This window comes from Oryctolagus cuniculus, chromosome 10 (genome assembly GCF_051225735.1).
Source record: "Oryctolagus cuniculus isolate XC-2025 breed Fujian yellow rabbit chromosome 10, ASM5122573v1, whole genome shotgun sequence".
NCBI classification, from domain to species: Eukaryota; Metazoa; Chordata; class Mammalia; order Lagomorpha; family Leporidae; genus Oryctolagus; species Oryctolagus cuniculus.
Window position 1 is genome coordinate 81,549,295 of NC_142876.1, and position 21,876 is coordinate 81,571,170.

Genomic DNA, 21,876 nt, shown 5'->3' on the forward strand with positions numbered 1-21,876 from the left:
GACAGAGATCTGTGAGCTTCTAATTCACTCCCCAAATTCCCGTAACAGCGAGTGGCAGGCCAGGCCAAAGATGGGAACCTGAAACTCACTGGGTCTCTTACATGGGTGGCAGGGACCCAAGTACTTGAAGCCTGACTGTTGGCAGGATGCTGGAATGGAGAGTGGAGCTGGGACTTGAACCCAGAACTCCAATATGGGATGCAGACATTCCCAGCAACAGTTGCACTATTGTGCCAAGAGCTCGCCATGGCTAATGTCTTTCGATGCCTGGTCTGTAAACTAAGTCCATGAGATGGCAGCCTGCACATCAGTGGCTCCCGTCTCTGCCCACCACAACCAAGCTCTTACTTCACTGTGACTGGGACTAAAGGGAGAGCTGATACATGAAGGAGCAACGCTAAGTTGCCCATATATGTCTGTGTTCAGCTTTATCAACTGGAATTGAAGTACACTGATAGTACCTTCCTTGGGGATAGTGTAGCTGGGCATGTGAAAAGCCTCTCAACTTTGAGGTTCTCAAGATAAACCACTGGAGTGGCAAGAAAATACTGGAACTTAGGGCTGGTGCCGTGGCTCACTTGGCTAATCCTCCACCTGCGGCTCTGGCATCCCATATGGGCGCTGGGTTCTAGTCCTGGTTCCTCCTCTTCCAGCCCAGCTCTCTGCTGTGGCCCTGGGGGGCAGTGGAGGATCACCCAAGTGCTTGGGCGCCTGCACCCGCGTAGGAGACCAGGAAGAATCACCTGGCTCCTGGCTTTGGATCGGCATAGCTCCGGCCGCAGCAGCCATTTGAGGGATGAACCAATGGAAGGAAGACCTTTCTCTCTGTCTCTCTTCCTCACTGTCTAACTCTGTCTGTCAAATAAATTTTAAAAAAATACTGGAACTTTCATTTAAAATGTTTGACACTTGGTTTTCTTTTTTGCAAGTTTTAATATTATTTTTATAGTCATCCTTTGGTATCCATAGGGGATTGGGTACAAAACCTCTCATAAATACCAAAATCCATAGTCGCCCAAATCCCTTCTATAAAATGTTATAGTATTTGCATATAACCACATATATCCTCTATTGTATTTATTTTTTAAGAGTTATTTATTTTATTTGAAAGAGTTACCCAGAAAGAGAAGGAGAGGCAGAGAAAGAGAAAGGTCTTTCATCTGCTGGTTCACTCCCCAGATGGCTGCAACTGCTGCGCCAATCTGAAGCCAGAAACCAGGAGTTTCTTCTGGGTCTCCCACATGATGCAGGGGCCCAAGGAGTTGGGCCATCTTCTACTGCTTTCCCAGGGTATAGCAGAGAGCTGGATTGGAAGTGGAGCAGCCAGGACTTGAACTGGCGCCCATTTGGGATAACAGCACTACAGGCGGAGGCTTTACCTGCTTGGGCACAGTGCCAGCCACTCCTCTATTATACTTAAAGTCTACATTACTTACAATACCTAATACAATGTAAATGCCATATAATTAGACTGTATCACAAGGGAACAATGACCAAAAAAAAAAAAGTTTGTGCAAATTCAGTGTACAGACACAATATACATTAAAAATTGTCAATCCTATTTGAATCTAAGGGAACAGAACCCTTGGATTCAGAGAGCTTACTATACATAATACTGGAATAATAAAATACATATGAATATACAATTTTCAAGAAAACTTAATATCCTATTGGGAGTATGTTACAGTAATAAGGGGATTACTTAGTCATATATATGTGTGAAGCTTAATTTTTTCATATCTTTGTTTTTGCTTTTTTTGGGGGGGAGTTTTTTGTTCTTTTGTTTATTTCTTTTTCTCTCTCTCTCTTCTCTTTCCATATTCTTTGTTCAAGCAATTTCATCCAATACATGGGCCGGCGCTGTAGTAGGTTAAGCCTCCACCTGCAGTGCCAGCATCCATGTGGGTGCCGATTCGAGTCCTGGCTGCTCCACTTCTAATCCAGCTCCCTGCGTATGGCCTGGGAAAACAGTGGAGGATGGCCCAAGTGCTTTGGCCCATGCACCCATGTCGGGGACCTGGAGAAGCTCCTGGCTCAATTCCAGCTGTTGCAACCATTTGGGTAGAAAACCAGCAGATGGAAGATCTACTCAATCTCTGTCTCTCCCTCTCTCTCTGTAATTCTGCCTTTTGAATAAAATAAATAAATTTAAAAAAATTATCCAATTTGTCCTAAGAAAATAAACTTATATGTGCATATGTATGGGGGTACTGCAAAAGTTTATGGAAAAATAGAAATATAAAATGTTTATTTGGGTACAAACAAGTTTTTAAAAAAGATTTATTAAAGAGATGAGTTAGAAGGAGGGACAGAGAGAAAGTTCTTCCAACTGCTGGTTCTCTCCTCAAATGGCTGCAAAGGCCAGAGCTGAGCCCATCCAAAGTCAAGATCCAAGAGCTTCCTCTGGGTTTCTCACATGGATGCAGGAGCCCAAGCACTTAGACCATCTTCTACTGCTTTCCCAGGCCACAGCAGAGAGCTGGACTAGAAGAAGAGCAGCCGGGACTCGAACTGGTACCCATATGGGATGCTGGTCCCTCAGGTAGACTTTAGCCCTCTATGCCACAGCATTGGCCCTGCAAACCATTTTTGAAATCTGTACATTGTTTTATTCACATTACAAACTTTAAATGGAATTTTTAAACACTTGATGGGTTTTGGATTTTATTTTTGCATCAGTAAATTTAGCTGTCTATTTTCCATGAATTGTTTGGAGTACCCTCATATTTAGTTATAGGGATTTTTCAATAGAGGGATATTTATTAAAGATCTGTTTGTGCTTATGAGAATTGAAAACAGTCTAAATGGTATTGTTAAATAAACTCTAAAATTTATTTTTAAGGTATTTATTTGAAAGGCAGAGTAACAGGGAGGTAATGAGAAAGATCTTTCATCTGCTGGTTTACTTCTCAAATGGCTGCAACAACTGGGGTTGGGCCAGGCTGAAGCCACAAGCCTGGAACTCCTTCTTGGGCCCCTATATAGGTGGCAGGGGCCCACACGCTTGAGTCATCACCCACTGCTTTCCCAGGCACACTAGCAGAGAGCTGGATTGGAAGTGGAGAAGACAAGACTCAAACCAGCACCCTGATTTGGGATGTAGGCATTATAATTGGTGACTTAACCCACCACACTACAGCACTGGCCACTCTACAGCCTCATAGACGACAGCTACTTATAGGAAGCTCTTAAAAATTATTTTGTAGTAGGATATACAGTTGCCTAGAAAAAGAAATTCTGATTTTGTCTGTCAGATAAACCAGATGACAGAGTTGATGTGCCCAAAAGAAATGATTGGACATATAAACCAAAATGCTAATAGGGTAGCACTTAGTGGTGAGATAAGGGGGAAATTTTATTTCCCGTGTACCTCCACCATCTATGTTACTCTTTTAAACAAGAAAAGCGTATATCTGAGTAAATATTCACAAAATTCAAAGTTTGGAAGTTATAAGAGGGTATTCTGTAAAATCTTTTTCTCAGCCGTGTCTCCACGACAATGTATTTCTCTTTCCAAATTATCCAAGGTTTTTGATTTCCTGTGTATCTTCCCAAGGATATGGTGTGTTAATAACTTGGATTGGTTTTAGCCTCTGTCACAAATATTATGCAATACACACTGTTTTGTACTTTGCTACACTGAATAACCTTGTACACCTGTCATTTTACCTCATGTCAGACTATACCTAGAGGATACATTTCTGAAAGTGGAATTCTGAGTCAAAAGAAATGGGCCTTTGTTTTTTGGATAAATACAGCCATGTTGCCCCCTAAGGTAACAGAAAAAAATCTTCCAGGGAGGTTCTTCTAGTACTTTAACGGCTTGAGGTTTTCTCACATTTCACTAGAGATCCATGAAAAGTTTTCCTGGCTTAATGGATACTTAACAAGACAAACAAATTATTTAAAATATTAAGCTCCCCACTCATAGTGGAAATTCAAGTGCTGGTCATCCCCATCTGTTAGATCATAGGATCTAGATGCAAATAAGGACATCTTGCGGAAGGTTCAGCTTACACCGTGTCTGAATAACAGCGGGAGCTGTGCTCCACTGTGCTCTGCCCGGTGCCATTCTGCCGGCTTCCAGGGTCGCGCTGCAGTGCAGAGGCTTGATTGCCGCCTTCAAGTGGATTTTTCGACAGTAGAGAACTCAGGTCGGTGACTGGATCTCCGTTCTCAAGGGCCGTAAGTTATTTGACTCGTTTCAATACAAAGCAGCGGCTCTCCTGCAGTGCATAGGTATGGTGGGGGTGAGGGGTGTGTGGCTATGTGAGAACGCACGGCTGGGGAACTAATTTTACTCCTGTGGACTTTGTGGAGACCTGTTACTCACTGGCAAACACCAGCAGCTGGACTGAAATGTCAGACGGATTTGCACAGCTGACTCAAGTTGCCGAAAAGAGAGCAGCATAGTAGTTCCATAAATCGACCCCCATCCAGCCAAACCCTGCTTAATATAGATCCGGCCCAGCTCAGCCCTACTCACTCCTAGCTGCTTAGCAAACACCACTGAGCTTCTTGGGAAAAAGACAGCTCCAGGGTGGGTTGACCTGGGACCTCTGCTGTCTGCTGGACTTTGCTGAGGTGCTTGCTTGCTGCTGCTTTGTGAAAGTCACCTCTGATTATCTCTTTTCTCGTCATATAGAGACAGAAGCATGTCGGAAGCCAGCAGGAATTCCGATGAGGAGCTCCTTGATGGGGAGATCGATGAAGATGCCATCTTGGCCAACCTGTCCCCTGAAGAGCTGAAAGAACTGCAGTCGGAAATGGAGGTCATGGCCCCGGACCCCCACCTGCCCGCGGGAATGATTCAGAAAGACCAGACGGACAAGCCCCCGACGGGAAGCTTCGACCATAAATCACTTGTTGATTACATGTATTGGCAGAAGGCGTCCAGACGCATGCTGGAAGACGAGCGCGTTCCTGTCACCTTTGTGCAGTCGGAGGTAACCAGGGATTTGGTGTGCGGCAGAGAAATGGCTGCCGGGGCCTGGGCCCGCAGCTGGGGGCCTTGTGGCTGTGATGTCTCCTGGCCCCAGGGTCTTGCCACTCCTGTGCTAAATAATCGCGTTAGGTCCTGCTCCACGCTGGAACTTTCTGAAACACTGACATGGTACAGCTGTGAGGGGAAAGTTGGTCACTTCTTGCAAGTGTCTTTTAAATTTTTTTTTTTTAAAGATGACTTCAGGGTTTGCTGGAAAGGAAGACCTTTATTTTATAGATATGCTACTTACTGATTTGAATCAAAACCCAAAAGCCGTTGTCCTTAATGATTTTGCTTGTTTGTTTTTTGGTGGGTTTTTTGTTTTCTTTTGTTTCTCATAGGTGCCTTTGAGAGGCTGATGGATGCTCTGTGTCCTTTCTCTCTGGCACATCCATAATAGTGGTATTTCACATACAATATCAAAGATTTCATACTTCTGCTAGAGTCTAGCCACCCACTCAGCAATTATATCAGCTCAAAGAACCAAAAATATCTAATATTCCTACTCAGTATTGGGTCTCATTGATGGCATTTAGAAATTGATAGCTATTAAATTGCTTTAAAGGTCTTTCTTGAATTTTTTAGAATCTAAAATTATTCTTGACATTGATTTACAAACTTGTTATATATGAGAACTTTTTTTTTTTTCACGTTCCACTTAAAAATGACTTAGCAAAAGAAGATGGAGAACCCCCAGGTAATAAAGTGTCTTTCAGTTTTGCATGATGACAGCAATAAATCTTGTCACATTACTGTCACAGGGCCTTTGTTTAAAGAAATCTGTAAACTGGTTTGCTTCACCGTCAACAGTTTGAACATGTGCTGAGCTCAGGGAAGGAAATCGTTGCCTTGATCAGGGTGAAGTTTAAGGTGCACTTTGAGGAGAGTTTACAGTCAAAAGTCAATGGATTAAAAGGCAATGGTGGCCGGCGCCGTGGCTCAATAGGCTAATCCTCCACCTTGCGGCGCCGGCACACCGGGTTCTAGTCCCGGTTGGGGCGCCGGATTCTGTCCCGGTTGCCCCTCTTCCAGGCCAGCTCTCTGCTATGGCCAGGGAGTGCAGTGGAGGATGGCCCAGGTGCTTGGGCCCTGCACCCCATGGGAGACCAGGAAAAGCACCTGGCTCCTGGCTCCTGCCAGGATCAGCGCGGTGCGCCGGCTGCAGCGGCGGCCATTGGAGGGTGAACCAGCGGCAAAGGAAGACCTTTCTCTCTCTCTGTCTCTCTCTCTCACTGTCCACTCTGCCTGTCAAAAAAAAAAAAAAAAAAAAAAAAAAAAAAAAAAAAGGCAATGGTAGGCCAGCACCGTGGCTCACTTGGCTAATCCTCCACCTGCGGCGCCAGCACCCCAGGTTCTAGTCCTGATTGGGGTGCTGGATTCTGTCCCGGCTGTTCCTCTTCCAGTCCAGCTCTCTGCTGTGGCCCAGGAGGGCAGTGGAGGATGGTCCAGGTCCTTGGGCCCTGCACCCCATGGGAGACCAGGAGGAAGCACCTGGCTCCTGGCTTCGGATTGGTGTAGCGAGCCTGCCACAACACGCCAGCCGTAGCGGCCACTTGGGGGGGGTGAACCAACCGTAAAAAGGAAGACCTTTCTCTCTCTGCCTCTCTCTCTCTCTCACTGTATAACTCTGCTTAAAAAAAAAAAAAGCAATGGTATATGAAAGGCAGTTATAGAAGGAAAAATGAGTACTTAGATTTTTTTCCTCTTCATTTGGTGTAAGCAGCTTGATGGTTGGCGCCCCCTTCTGGGACAGACGAGAAATGCAGTGGTGCAGGCTTTCGATGGTGAAGGTGACTGTGTTTTCTTTCCCAGCCCGCATCCTGAGCATGAGGATGAAATTTTTGTTCAGAGGAAGCTGAGTCTAAAACTGCTCTGCCGCCTTTCAAAATGACACCTGTGAGGTGCACATTGGTATAGAAAAGCATAATCATTGATGTTCAAGGATCTAATAAAAATGATTGACAAGAGACTGCCATTTCCTTTCCCCGAATGAACAAATTATTACAAAATCTTTGCATAATCCACTTCCATTTTACACCTGGCTCTGCCTCCCCTTTGGCCAAGCTAGACTAGTGACCCTGTTCCTGGAGTAGCCAGCAGAGTTTTCGCAGAAGTGAGGAAACAGAAGCAAAATCATTTAAAATTTTTTAAAAATCTTCAGAGTCCATGGAAAATGCATATTATGAAAACTATGCATGGACTTGAACTTTTTTGCTCTAAAACTTTTGATTTTTCCATAAACTTTTTGAAGTTCACTTGAGTAGTTTAAAGTACCACCTTACTCTCATTTTCTCCACATTATCTTAGGTTCTCAGGGAAATTTGATGCTCATGTTATCCTAGATTAGCAGATATTTCGGAAATGTAAAAGTTAGGGCAATAGGAAGTGATCAAGCCCCAGGGCTGAGTACAAAGATGCCTCTTGAGCTACATGTGATACAAAAATGTCAACATATTGATAAACTCCACAAATACAATTTTCAAAACGTTTTTTCACTGCTTCTGGAATACAGAAATCTAAAAAATTCATTTTGATTTATAGGATGAGATAAGTACAGCTAAAATGTCTATAAAATTATCTTAAGATTTTTAAAAATTTTTTAAAGATTTATTTTACTTATCAGAAAGACTCAGTTACAGAGAGATAGAGGGAGGGAGGAAGGGAGAGAGGGAGAGAGAGAGAAAGAGAGAGAGAGAGGTCTTCAATCTGCTGGTTCACTCCCCAAATGGCCACAACGGCCAGAGCTGGGCAGATCTGAAACCAGGAGCTTCTAGGTCTCCCACGTGGGTACAGGGACCCAAAGACTTGGGCCATCCTCCACTGCTTTCCGGGGCACGTTAGCAGGCAGCTGAATAGGAAGTGGAGCAGCTGAGACTCAAACTGGCACCCATATGTGATGCCGGCACTGCAGGTCAGTGCTTTAACCCACTGTGCCACAGCACTGGCCCCATGGATTTATTTATTTTATTGGAAAGGCAGAGTGACAGTGTGGGGTGGGGGAAGACAGAGATAGAGATAATAATTTTTCATAATCTCCAGATGCCAGCAATCACTGGGAGTGGGTCAGGCCGAAGCCAAGAGTCAGGAACTTCATCCTCATCTGCCATGTGGGTGGCAGGAACTCAAGTACTTGGGCCATCTTAGCATCTGCCACTTGCCCAGGCACCTTAGCAGGGAGCTGGATCAGAAGGGGAGTAGCTGGGACTCAAACCAGAACTTCTATATGAGATGTGAGCATTGCAATCAGCAGCTTAACACACTGTATCATAATGCCGACCCCACGTGTCTTTACTTTTGTTGTATTTGTTTATCAACTGACATGTATACTTTAAAAAAAAAACTTGGCAAACATTCCAACATATTTTTCCTTATACCTATGTAAACCTTTATGTTGTGTTTGTATACAAATATACATATGCACACTTATTCACAAATAGACTATTACAATACATTTAGTTTATTGGCTTGCTTTTTTAAGTTACTAATAAAAATGTTTACCTCCAGTACAAACTGCAATACTTCTACACACTGCCATGTGTTCTAACCCTGATCAACCTCTCTTGTAGGAAAACACTCAAGAACCGCATGAAGAAATAAGCAAAAATAATAAAAATCTGTCCCAATTTTTAAAGGAAAGGCTCAATAGTGAAATAGTAGCAAATAAGAGAGACCCAGAAGGCAGCAGTAGCATCCAGGAGGCAGATAATGACGATGAGGAAGAGGAAGACGATGCAGGTGATGAGAGCAATGAAGGAGATGATGGTGCAGAGAGTGATGAAAATATACAAAGAGAAGATGAAAGCAAAGTAAAGGCGCCAATTGAAAATTGCCAGTCGGTAGCCTCTACCACATCGGAAGATCAGAGAGATGGACTGGAACCCCAGGAGAAGAGTGAGAAAAAAATATCCAAACTGGACCCTAAGAAGTTAACTCTAGACACCAGTTTTTTGAAGGTAAGCGCAAGACCTTCAGGAAACCAGACAGACCTGGATGGGAGCTTGCGGCGAGTTAGGCAAAACGATCCTGACATGAAGGAGCTCAACCTGAACAACATTGAGAACATCCCTAAAGAAATGTTACTGGACTTTGTCAATGCAATGAAGAAAAACAAGCACATCAAAACTTTCAGTTTAGCCAACGTGGGAGCAGACGAGAACGTAGCGTTTGCCTTGGCTAACATGTTGCGTGAAAACAGGAGCATCACCACTCTGAACATCGAGTCCAACTTCATCACGGGGAAGGGCATCGTGGCCATCATGAGGTGTCTCCAGTTTAATGAGACGCTGACCGAGCTTCGGTTTCACAATCAGAGGCACATGCTGGGCCACCACGCAGAGATGGAGATATCCAGGCTTTTGAAGGCCAACAACACTCTCCTGAAGATGGGCTACCATTTTGAGCTCCCAGGTCCCAGGATGGTGGTCACGAATCTGCTCACCAGGAATCAGGATAAGCAAAGGCAGAAGAGACAAGAAGAGCAAAAACAGCAGCAGCTCAAGGAGCAGAGGAAGTTGATCGCCATGTTGGAGAATGGGTTGGGGCTGCCCCCTGGGATGTGGGAGAGGTTGGGAGGACCAATGCCAGACCCCAGAATGCAGGAGTTCCTGCAGCCTCCTCCTCAGCCTCCCAACGCCCAAGCAGTCCCATTCAGCCGGAGGAATGAAACCATGAAAAAGCCATCACCGCCTCCGCAGTACAAGACAGACCCTGACTCCTTCCGGGTGGTCAAGCTAAAGAGAATCCAGCGCAAGTCTCGGATGCCAGAAGCCCGAGAAGCTCCTGAGAAAACCAACCTCAAAGATGTGATCAAAACACTCAAACCAGTGCCACGAAACAGGCCTCCCCCGCTCGTGGAAATCACTCCCAGAGATCAGCTCTTGAACGACATTCGCCACAGCAACGTCGCCTATCTTAAACCTGTAAGTAGGAGGAGGGAGTGGAGGCGAACAAGAGCCGTGGTAAACGTATCCCAGTCCATTTTAACACAAGGAGGAGCTCTCCCATCGTGACTAAGTGGGAGATGCCAGTAAGCATTCCCAGTAAATGTAGATTACTGGTTATCCCTAAGGATATACACATAGATGACCTTGATAACAATACTAACAGCTAACGTTTAGTGAGCGCTTACTATAGGCCACAGTCATCCTGTGATTTAATTCCTACAGCCATCTTAAGGTAGGTATTGCTATTCTCATTGTCTTCTAAAAAGAAAAAAGTGAGGCTTAAAAAAGTTAGTAACACATCTAGGAGCCAGCTAAGACGTGATAGAGCTGATGCTGAAACTTGGTCCTGTGTCCAAGGTCAACCTTTTGTTTGTTTCACACTATTCTCAACCCTCCAAGTGCATACTCAACACCATCAGAGAGCCCTAGGAACTTGCTGGGAGGAATAAATAAGAGTCTTATTTAGGGCAGTGAATTAATGCTTAAAAATTTTTTTTTGATAGACCAAGAATACAAGTGTGTTTGCATTTATATCCTACACTTTTTAGGTGGGCAGATGAATGGTAAACTTGAGGTTTGCATCTCGGTGAAGTCATAGAGTTTCAAAAGATTTCAGTTCCAATATTGACTCAGTTGGCTGTTACTGCTAATAAGAGAAAAGTACTCTTCCTGGTGGGTTAGGTTGCAGAAATGGATGTGTTTTGCTTATGATGACATTTATGGAGGCCAAAAGATGGGCCTTCAAACGCCAAAGGGAAGTATAATTAACTGTATTATTTTAAAATTGTGTGTGCAATTCAGCCAAGGATAACCTTAGACAGGTTAGTCAATACGAGATTCACAATTTTTACAAGAGATGTTAAAAAAATTTCCATGTGAGTTTTTTTTTGCCTTAAAGAATTTTATGTTCTAAAATAAGCTAATCATTATTTACACATAGATGCAGGCACTTCAGAAACACTTTTGGAAAACAGAATTTAAAGAAAAGTTTGTTTGGCTGTAAAAATTTTGAAATTCATATATATAAGAGGGTCTTCAAAAAGTTCATAGAGAATGCTTTTAGATTATGAGAACACTACATGGATTTACAACATTTTTGTCATGCAGATAAACTTTTAATTGCATTTTTCCATGAACTTTTTCTTATGTGTATGTGTCCCAGCTCCTAGTAATGCAAAATTATCAGTATTTCCACTGTTGGGCAATCAAAGATGACTTTGACCTATGATTTAGAGGAGCTCTGATTCTTCCGAGGAAGGCGTCAGGGTGAAAACACTGGAGGTCACATGAGGGCAGGCAAGGATTCTTTTCCTACCCTGCGGCACAGTCAAGACATTGCACACCTGCTCCTCCCTTGGCAGCTGGACCTCCAGAGCGGGTGAATGGGGGGGAGTTTGAAAGAGCTCTGTCACTTCTTCCATAAGCAGTCTTCAACACAGAATATTGAAGCTGCGTGGGAGGTGATACCTTCAGAAAATAAGAGTCTGAATAGAATAAGCAGTTTTTCTAAAAATGTGTGTTAAAGGTAGCATGCGAATTCAGAGTAGATGGTCAAGCATCATGAACCAGCTTCCTGACTTCTGGGGCTGTGTGCTGAGTGGACCCAGTTTCCTGAGTCTGCTTCGTTCTGCCCATTTGTTCATTCGTTTCTGCAGCAAATGTGTTTGGGGCCGTCACTGAGTAAGTCGAGTACAGTGATGGCCACACAGAACTTAAATTGTGGGTTTAACAGTTTCAGGTCAAGGTTCTTGGCCTTTTATTCAACAGAGAGTACTTCAGCTTTGGGTCTACATCTTAGAGCAAAAGATAATACAGTAAATTCATGCTGAGAAATACAGTAAAACCCCCACTAAGTACTGTGTGTTTCCTGTTGTAATCATTTCTAAAATGCTATCTGTTTTCAGTGGGTTGGTTGGTTGGTTGGTTTTTATAAGAAAAACGTGCTGCAGGGTGAACGCTGCTGTGCTCTCTGAATGGCAGTCTTGGGTGCTGGCCTCTGCTTCGAACTGGCTTTCCTCGATAGGATCTCTCCTGCTTCCATTTGCCATAGGCACGGTTTTGTAGGCATCTCAATTACAAAAGGTCACCCAGCTTCATATATTGGGTTCTGTAAAGTGCGCCTCAAGAAAAATAAGAAAGAGCATTGTTCCCCCGGGGAAAAGTGCTTCACTAATACTGATTTACGCCCTGCTGCTGTTTCTGTGTACACAGTACAGTTCTGCTTTAAAGCCACCTTGTATGTGTAATCTGTTAAGAGACATTTTAATTTTTAAAGTCTTCTTATTTTGAAATTGGTATACTCTTACGGATGTTCCAAAGTAGTACAAAGAATTCTTTAAAAAACACCAGAGCAGGTGCTGTAGTGCCGTGGGGTAAGTTGTTGGCAATGCCAGCATGCCATAGCTGAGTGCTGCTCCAGTTCCAATCCATCTTCCTGCTTATGTGCCTGGGAAGGCAGTGGAAGATAGTGTAAGTACTTGTGCCCGTGCCACCCATGTGGGAGACCAAGATGGAATTCCTGGCTCCTGGCATGAGCCTGGACCAGCCCTGACCATTGTGACCATTTGGGGAGTGAATCAGTAGATTGAAGAGTTTGTCACACTCAATCCCTCCCCTAACCTCCTCCCCCTCTCTGTTGGTCTGCCTTTCAAAAAAAAAAATTTTTTTTTTAAAGTAACCGGACCTGCATTGTGGCTTAGCAGGTGAAGCTGGCGCCTATGATACCAGCATCCCAGGTGGACGCCTGTTCCAGTCCTGGCTGTTCCACTTCCCATCCAGCTATCTGATAATGTGCCTGTGAAAGTAGCAGAAGATGGCCCAAGTCCTTGAACCCCTGTGCCTGTGTGGCTCCTTGATTTGGCCTGGCCCAGCCCTTGCCATTGCAGCCATTTGGGGAATGAACTAGTAGTGAATGGAAGCCCAAGCTCAATCTCAATCTCTCTCTCTCTCTGCCTTTTTTTTTTTTTTTTTTAAGATTTTATTGATTTATTTGAAAGGCAGAGTTACAGAGAGGCAGAAAGAAATCTTCCATCCGCTGGTTCATTCCCCAATGGCCTCAACAGCCAGAGCTGTACTGATCCGAAGCCAGGAGCTTCCTCTAGGTCCCCAATGTGGGTGCAGGGGCACAAGGACTTGGGCCATCTTCCACTGTTTTCCCAGGCCATAGCAGAGAGCTGGATTGAAAAGTGGAGCAGCCGGGGCTCCAACCAGTGCCCATATAGGATGCTGGCACTGCATACTGGAGCTTTAATCCACTGTGCCACAGCATTAACCCCCTTACTATGCCTTTCAAATAATAATAATAAAAAAAAACTTTAAAACCATAACAGCCTCGCATAACAAAAAATATTTGTGTATTTGAAAGGCACAGTGATCTTCCATCCACTGGCTTACCCCCCAAATGATCTCCAAATGATCGCAAAAGCCAGGGCTATGCTAGGTGAAAGCCAGGAATCCAGAATTACGTCCAAGTATCTCACGTAGGAGACAGGGATCCAAGTACTGGGACCATCTTCTACTGCAGGTACAGGAAGCTGAATTGGAAGTGGAGCAGCCAGGATGTGTTGTGGACACAGATTTTTTTTGTTTTGTTTTAAAGATTTGTTTATTTTGTGTGAAGGTTAGAATTAGAGAGGGAGAGATCGGGGTCAGTGCTGTGGTGTAGTGAGTAAAGCCACCGCCTGCAGTGTCAGCATCCAATATGGGCGCCGGTTCAAGTTCCAGCTGCTCCACTTCCTATCCTGCTCTCTTATGGTCTGGGAAAGCAGTAGAAGATGGCCCAACTCTTTGGGCCCCTGCATCCATGTAGGAGACCTGGAAGAAGCTGCTGGCTCCTGGCTTCAGATTGGTGCAGCTCCAGCCATTGTGGCCATCTGGGGAGTGAACCAGCAGATGGAAGACCTCTCTCTCTCTCTCTCTCTCTCTCTCTCTGCTTCTCCTTGTCTCTGTGTGTAACTCTTTCAAGTAAATAAATAAATCTTTAAAAAAGGAAAAAAAAGGGGGGGGAGGGGGAGATCTTCTATCTGCTGGTTCACTCCCCAAATGACTGCAGCAGCCAGCCAGAGCTGGACAGGTCCAAAGCCAGGGGCTTCTTTGGGTCTCCCATGTGGGTGTAGGGACCGAAACACTTGGGCTGTCTTCCACTGGTTTCCCATACATATTAGAAAAGAGCTGCATGGGAAGTGTTATAGCTGGATCTCGAACTGGTGTCCCTATGGGATGCCAGCTCCAATCTTTGGCAGTACCCTCTCAGACAAGTACACATTTGTTAATTTTCTTCACAACTTCTTCATTAGATTCCTCCTCCTCATCTCCCTTCGTGTTAGATGTCTGTTCATCCCACTTTATCCAATGTAGCATAAGACGCTTACATTTCTTCTGGGCCTTGGGGCCCCCAAAAGAGCTGTTTGAAGCAGCAGTTTAACCTGCTATGTCACAATGCCTTCCCCATGTGCACTGCTCATTATGTTTCACCAAGATTGCGTTTTCATTCTTTAGAATGTATTTTGAGTGGCACAAAAACAGGACACATAACTCAGTGGAGGTGCTAAGACTATGAATAACTATGATGTGTTCATTCTTGCACTTGCAACCAGCTGTTAGAAGACACCATTTAACATGCAGTCTGGTTTCAGAGCTGTAGAAACATCACAAAATGTGCATCTTTGACTCAGTGAAATACTGGAAACACCATGAGCAATGATATTACAAAATTCCAGCAGAAATGGATGTTTTTGGCCAAATGACACGTGACAACGTTCACTTTACAAAGAAGTGAAAAGTTTTTAGAGTTTCAGGAAGAGATGTCCACCAAATTCTTAGATTTTTCACATATGAGGGTAAACTGAAACCACAGTTTTGAAATCTTGAATTTGTTTATTTTTTTGCATATTCTGAACTAGAATGATGACTTTTCAAAAGCATGCTTAGAAATTATTCTTAGAAAACTTTAAAAAATAGTATTTTACTCATAATTCTTCAGAATAAATGTAGACATATTTTGTAGAGCACATTTCAGTTTATATCAAATATTTTTTAATATTTATTTTAATGCTTATTCTCTCCTTACTCCATGCTTCTGTCAGACAATCCCTAAAATGAAGAAAGTGCTCCAATGGCCACTTTTTCCATAAAGCTACCCTTTGAGTTCACTTAAGAGGAATGTTTTCTGTGGAACAGGCTTTGAAAACTGGTGCATGACAGGCTGGATCTGCAGGCCTTGCTTATTTGATTTGTAACTTGCTGTATAAATTCTAATGTCACATATGAGAATCCAGATCTGGCCATGCTGGGCTTGGATTTTCCTGGCGCAAGTCAGCTGTTTCTGGAATTGGCTTCTCCCTGGAGATGGCTCATGGACTATCCGGGTTTTCACTTTGGCCCCACTGCTTTCCACTTACCATGTTTGATCCATTGACATTTCTTCTTTGACTCCCACTGAATTTTTTAGTTTGCCTTTACTGTTTTTAGCCATGCTTTCAATGTCTTGTTGTTGCCTAACTAACTGAGTTTATTAATGACTTATTTCCATCTGAGTTAATAAATCTGAATATGATAGCAACAAAAGCAAAGACACTAGGTTGGTAGAGACCTATCTCTCGTCTTCAAAAATGTGGTGGTTTGCTCACTGCCATCCCAGAGAAGTATTTTCATGGGGACAAAATTCCATTTGCAGTAACTGTGTGGTTCACTGAGACCAACTGCACTGATAGCTACCCAAGTTTCTGTGCCAATCAAAATGTTCATAAATATTCATCAATTTGCCTTGGGACTCAGGTTTATCTGGACTACCACCAGCCAACTGGCTGAAGTTGTTGGTAAATTCCTCCTCCAGAAACACTTTTATAACCTCTTAAGTAGCCTTCATTTGACAAAAGACTCCATGATGCTTCAGTAGTTGTGAAGAGGATAGAATTAAGTTATCATCCCTTAAACATTCATGTTTGGGCATTTCTTTGCCTCATTTATCAGATCTCTCTCTTAAACCAGCTTCTCTAGAGTTTATCCATTTGCACTTTTATTTCCCCCCTTCTCCCTTTGTTGCAATACCACACAATTGGGGTCAATCCCCAAATCTCCCTTTCTCCTTGAATCACCTGGAGTCTTCATTGCAACCATCTTCTAATGAAAATCTTCACTTCGGGGCTTGGTGACTGCATTTAGTTCTCAGTTTTCCATGTTACCTCTGCTCTCTCATGACTTCCAGCCTGAAACCTTAGAGCTGTCTTTACCTGCTTCTTTCCCTGGCCCTATTTCTTCCCAAAAAGTAATCAGGAGAGTCTACAAGAGGTAGATCATAGCTTTGGAAATGGGATGATTCTTGTGAACGGAGTCTGTATGCTCATTTCAAAAAGACAGAGTCCAGAAGTTGTCTTCACCTAATACCTAGAGGAAAGAAGAGTTTTTGATGCAGAAATTTTTTTTAAGTTCTTTGGAGTACATATTGAATTTCTTTGTGTGTCAAAATCACCTTGAGGAATTTCCCGATAGGTGAATATGTGTAGTTTCTGGAGGGAGTGCCCAGAGAGGGCTTGGAAGCTCTGTGTCCTTTCCCCTACTCATTGTCCTGTGCCTGCCTTCATCTGAAATTAGCCTGAGTCATTATTCTCCAAGTGCTTTAGACAGATGCATAATATTAAACAGGTGAACTTTATACAAGGCGTGAGGTCAGAAGGTACCTGGGGCCTAAGGAGGAGTCCCAGGGCAGGCTGCAGGATGGATCTAGTTGGAGAAGGTGACACAGAGCAAAGGGTGGAGGGGCTTCAAGCCCATTGTGCTAATTGCACCCAAAATCACTCCTCCTATAGCTTCAGGTGCCTTTTATTTGATCATGCTCATACAGCCCTGTGACAGAACTATTCCCTGAGCTCTAGTCCCTGCGCTGAGCAAGCAATGTAATTAAATTTACATTTGAAAGTCAAAGTTACAGATCTTCATTCACTGGTTCAGTCCCCAAATGCCTGCAACAGCCAGAGTGATGCTAGGCCAAATCCAGGAGCCCACATGTAATGAACTTTTATAACAATTGCTTAAATTTAAAAATTCAGATTTTGGGGGCCAACATTATAGCATTGTGAGTAAAGGCATTGCCTGTGATGCAAGCATACTTAGGGGTGCCAGTTTGGGTCCTGGCTGCTCCACTTCTGATCCAGCTCCCTGCTAGTGACTTGGGAAAAGCAGAGGAAGATGACCCAAGTACTTGGGCTTCTGCCACCCACATGGGAGACCCAGCTGAGGGTCCTGGCTTTGTCCTGGCCCAGTCCTGGCCATTATAAACTTTTGGGGAGTGAACCAGTGGATAGAAGATCTCTGTTTCTCCCTCTCTGTAACTTGGACTGTAAAATACAGCTTTTACAAAAAAATTCAGATCCTCAATTGCAAAAATAAACAATCACGTAGAGGGCTAAATAGATATGCCTGAGCCTACCACCAGTTTGATTAAATAGATCTTCGGTGGGGCCTGATAATTTGCATTGTTGAACAATCCCCGGGTGATGCTGATGCTGCTTATTTGGGTATCACATTTTAATAAACCCTGGCTCTGACAGCCGTGGCAAACCACATATGGTTTTTCCCCGTCTCCACAACACCCTCTGCCTCAAATGACCTTCCCTCTTTCTCTTGAAATCTGGTTTCAAAAGCTTGGCTGCTGTATGACTTCTTGAAATATCAGGAGGACTTCCGGTCTGTTTGCATTGCCCTCTACCCATACTTGTTCCATAGCCCCTCCCATAGCCTTCTTCAGGTTGACAGCCTTAGTGGACATGGGGAACAGCTCCTAGTAGATTCTAAGTTCGTCATGGCAGGTCTTCCTCATCTTTACTCTGGACACCCTTGAGGTGCTGGCCTGGGGGAGGAACTCCATGCAATTGTGCTGGATTAAATCCTCCAAATGAACCCAGTCTCCCCATCCTGCCCAACTCCCAGTCTCTGAGTGTAGACATGGATGTGCATGGTGGAGTGTGTACCACACACCCTTGAACTAATGAAGGGGAAGGGAACTCCCTGACAATAACACAAGTTGATTCTCTCCTGTTTGTAAGTAGAATTTTTTTTAAAGATTTATTTTATTTATTTGAAAGAGTTACACAGAGAGAGAGAGGAGAGGCAGAGAGTGAGAGAAGCCTTCCATCCTATGGTTCACTCCCCAATTGGCTGCAACAGCCAGAGCTGTGCTGATCCGAAGCCAGGAGCCAGGAGCTTCTTCCAGGTCTCCCACGCGGATGCAGGGGCCCAAGGAGTTGGGCCATCTTCTACTGCCTTCCCAGGCCATAGCAGAGAGCTGGATTGGAAGAGGAGCAGCCAGGACTACAACGGGTGCCCATATGGAATGCTGGCGCTTCAGGCCAGGGCATTAACCCGCTGCGCCACAGCATCGGCCCCAGTTGAATGTTTTTATAACCTCAAATCTAGCTGTCTTTTCTTTATGGCTTAGTTTTCTCAGAAGTGGCTTCTCTGAAGATTATTGGAATTCGTGCCTACCCTATTTTGCAGCTTTCATAGTTTTAGTGTTTTTGTTTTCTAAGATTTATTTGGAAGGCAGAGTGACAGGAAGAGACAGATCTTCCATCCATTAGTTCACTCCCCAGATTTCCCCAACAGCCAGGTCTGGGCTGGACAAAGCCAGGAGTTAAGAGCTCCACCTGAGTCTTCCCCACAATGGCAGGGGCCCAAGTACTCCATCTTCTGCTTCCTTCCTGGGCATGTCAGCAGGGAGCTGATCAGAAGCAGAGCAGCTGAGACTCGAACCTTCGTTCCAGTATGTGATGCTGGTATCACAAGTGGAGGCTTAACCTGCTGTGCCACAATGCCAGGCCCTAGTTTCAGGTTTTCTAATCTGGTATTAAAAATGAATTAAAGGGTTAAATTTAAGAGTAATAGGAAGCAGTTTGCTTTATCATTTTTCCAAGTAGTTCATCAAGCGTCGTTCAGTGACTCATTCTCTTTTCCCCCAGGATCTGAACTGCCAGCTCGATTATATTTGAAACATGTCAACATGCTTTTAACAGTATTTTGCTTTTTTATGTTTATTTGAAAGGCAGTGATAAGGTGAGAGGGTTGAGGAGGGAGACAGAGCTCTTGCACCTGCTGGTTCACTTCTCAAATGATTACAGTAGTCAGGGCTGGGCCAGACTGAAGCCAGGAGCCTAGATCTCCATCTGGGTATCCCACATAGATGGCAGGGACCCAAGTACTGTAGCCATCACCTGCTGCCTACCAGGGTGTGCATTAGCTGAAAGCTCGATCAGGAGTGGGGCTGGGATTCCAATCCAGGCCCTACCTGTGGGTGTGGGCTTCCTGAGCAGCATCTTAATCACTTGTGTCAAACACTCACTCACATATTTTGCTTTTGAAAATAAATACTCTTTTGGAACTCTTCCATAAGTATATAAACATACTTGTGTATGGGGAATAACATTCTTTAACATGCTTTTCCCCTTTATGCCTTCATAGAATATACTTTTTTAACTGTTGCCACTTTACATTTATGTTATATACCTAGCATACTTTTTTTTAAAGATTTGTTTGTTTGAAAGGCAGGGTTAGAGGCAGAGGTAGAGAGATCTTCCATCCACTAGTTCCCTCCCCAAATGGACACAACTGGAGGAGCTAGGAACTACTTCTGAGTCTCTCATGTGGGCGAAGGGACTCAAGCCTCTGCTTTCCCAAGCGCGTTAGCAGAAAGCTGGATGGGAAGTGGAACAGCCAGGACACTAACCGGTGCCAATGTTGGAGGCCAGCGCTGTAGGCGAAGGCTTTACCGCTATGCCACAGCAACAGCACTGGCATGCTTTTTGTTCTTTGTTGTTTTTGAATATGTATTTACTTATTTGAAAGGCAGAGTTATGGGAGTGGGGGGTGATTTTCATCTACTGGTTTACTTTCCAGAGGCCACAATGGATGGGACTGTGCCAGGCTGAAGCCAGAAGCCAGTGGCTTTATCTGGGTGTCCCACATGGGTGCAGGGGCCCAAGCACTTGGGCCATCTCCCACTGTTTTCCCAGGCACATTAGAAGGGAGCTAGATTGGAAGTGGAGCATGGGGGACTCAAACTGGTGTCCATATGTGAAGCCAGTGTCGCAGGTGGCAGCTTAACCCACTCTGGTCCCTGTTCTTTGCTGTTAACTACCAGTCTTCTCTATAGATAAGCCCTACAAAGGTACATTCACACCCCTACCTTCTTGAAGTCTGGTACAGGGAAGGAGAAGGCCAGAAGCCTATGCAGTGGGGGTGAGGAGATGAAGCTTAGCTTGAAGGCTGGCCAGGGGTACAGCACATCAAAGGTCTTCTTTGGTGAGCAGGATGCTGGGAAATGTTCTTAGGCCAAGATCATGGGTAGAGAACTGGCTGCAAGAGGAGCCATGGCAGATGACAAAGATGGTTGACCACATTGACAGGTGAATGTGGGCAATGGAGGGAAAAACATTGCTGGTTGTCATTATGCAAACTCAGTCCCCTGGACTTTTTAGCGTCCTGCAGCAGGTGCACACCTGCTGCATGAGTCACCCTCCTAAGATACATACCACTTGAAACTTCTTAAGAACTTATCTTCAAGCCGTTCCTATTGAAACAGAAGTAGGAAGTATATTTTGCAGTCTTGGACTTATGTTGCTCTTTTGTATATTTTTTTGTTCTTTGTGGGGAGTTCTCCAAATATTTTACAGTTTACTGAGTATCAGATGAGTATATGTCAAAGAGAAAAGATCAATTTCATATTGTGCTGTTTTTGTAGACAGATGTGATTCAAATCTGCTATTTCATTTGCTAGCCATGTGACATAAGGCAAAATATTGCCTTCTTTATTTCCCTTCGTACAAGATTATTATAGGATGTAATTAGATAGCGTTTCCAAAATAACCTAGGGGCAGATGTTGTGGCACAGTGGGTTAAGGCGTCACTTGGAACACTCACATCGCATGTGGGAGTGCTAGTTGGAGTCCCCCATTCTTGGAAGATGGCCCAGGTACTTGTAGCCCTGCACCCACACGGGACAGCAGGATGGAGCTCCTGGCTTCAGCCTAGCCCAGCCTAGGCCTGGATGCTGCAGCTATTGGGGGAATAAACCTCACAAGTGGTGGCTGTGGTTATTATTATCTGGGAGGTTTTCTGGCCAGACTTTTAAGTTCATCCTGCATCCTTTGAGACCAATAAATCTTGGAATTTTTTCCTATAGAGCTCTTGAATTTCCAGGATTGACTTTCTCCCTTTTCTTCAAATGCTTCCATCACAGGTGCAGCTACCTAAGGAACTGGCATAAACAGTGATGGAGTCAGCTGGAAGAACAAGAAATTGAAATAATGACTCTTGGATTAAGGCCTGGCGACTTCTGGATACAGGTGGCAGAACCGGGAACAAGGCTAATTAACATCTGATGGGGAGAAAATGCGTGAGCCATGGCCGAATAGGAGCTGAAGAGGAAGGGGGAAGGAGATAAAGTACTGATATTCAGGGCAACATTTTCTACTTCTAGTCAGTCTGAATGACTTAAGGAAAATTCGGTCATCCTTCTAGAACTAGAAGTTTAAGAAAATTACTTTGGTAATCATTCGCTTTACCATGACTTTCTTGTGGTTAATAACAATAAATGCGATGGAAGTGTTCACTATTCTATTCTCTTTTCTTCTCTGTCTCCTGTGCTAGAAATGATCACTCCTTGTGATAAAGGGAACAAATCATGTCTCACACTATGGGAAAGCGAAGGGTGGATGGAGCTCCAGGCCCCTCTGATGCTTTGAAATTGTTCATTAGTTCTCCCCTGGACTAGCAGTGATTGCCAGTTCCCGACCCTGCCTGGCTTTCTCCTTCGGCAACTCCTCGGCTGGTTCTGGGGCAGGACACTAGAGCTGGAGGAAAGGGAGAAAATGAAGTGACAGCAGGAAAAGCAATGAGGAAAGTAAACCCTTCAGATAGGCAAAACTTCCTGGCAGTGACTCCCGTACATAGAGAGAC

General features: G+C 44.2%; 1 protein-coding gene across 4 annotated transcripts; it reads left to right on the top strand.

The window, feature by feature from the left end:
* Window positions 1-3,672: 3,672 nt before the first annotated feature.
* Window positions 3,673-21,532, top strand: LMOD3 (leiomodin 3). Of its 4 annotated transcripts, none has more exons than XM_051851480.3 (4): window positions 3,673-4,185; window positions 4,646-4,946; window positions 8,551-9,903; window positions 21,158-21,532. In XM_051851480.3, the coding sequence occupies exons 2-4, from the start codon at window positions 4,656-4,658 to the stop codon at window positions 21,182-21,184; spliced, it is 1,671 nt and encodes a 556-aa protein (XP_051707440.3). In that variant the 5' UTR covers window positions 3,673-4,185; window positions 4,646-4,655; the 3' UTR covers window positions 21,185-21,532. The 4 variants fall into 4 exon arrangements, with proteins under 4 accessions (XP_051707440.3, XP_008259141.3, XP_008259142.3 ...); XM_008260919.5 differs by having other exon boundaries at window positions 3,690-4,154; XM_008260920.5 differs by having other exon boundaries at window positions 3,889-4,239.
* Window positions 21,533-21,876: the final 344 nt, after the last annotated feature.

Bases quoted from the DNA above. Each gene is read 5' to 3' on its own strand.
- LMOD3 (XM_051851480.3), top strand. From the start codon at position 4,656: ATGTCGGAAGCCAGCAGGAATTCCGATGAGGAGCTCCTTGATGGGGAG. The intron at 4,947-8,550 runs GTAACCAGGGAT...CCTCTCTTGTAG, and splicing joins TCACCTTTGTGCAGTCGGAG to GAAAACACTCAAGAACCGCA. The intron at 9,904-21,157 runs GTAAGTAGGAGG...CTTCCATCACAG, and splicing joins ACGTCGCCTATCTTAAACCT to GTGCAGCTACCTAAGGAACT.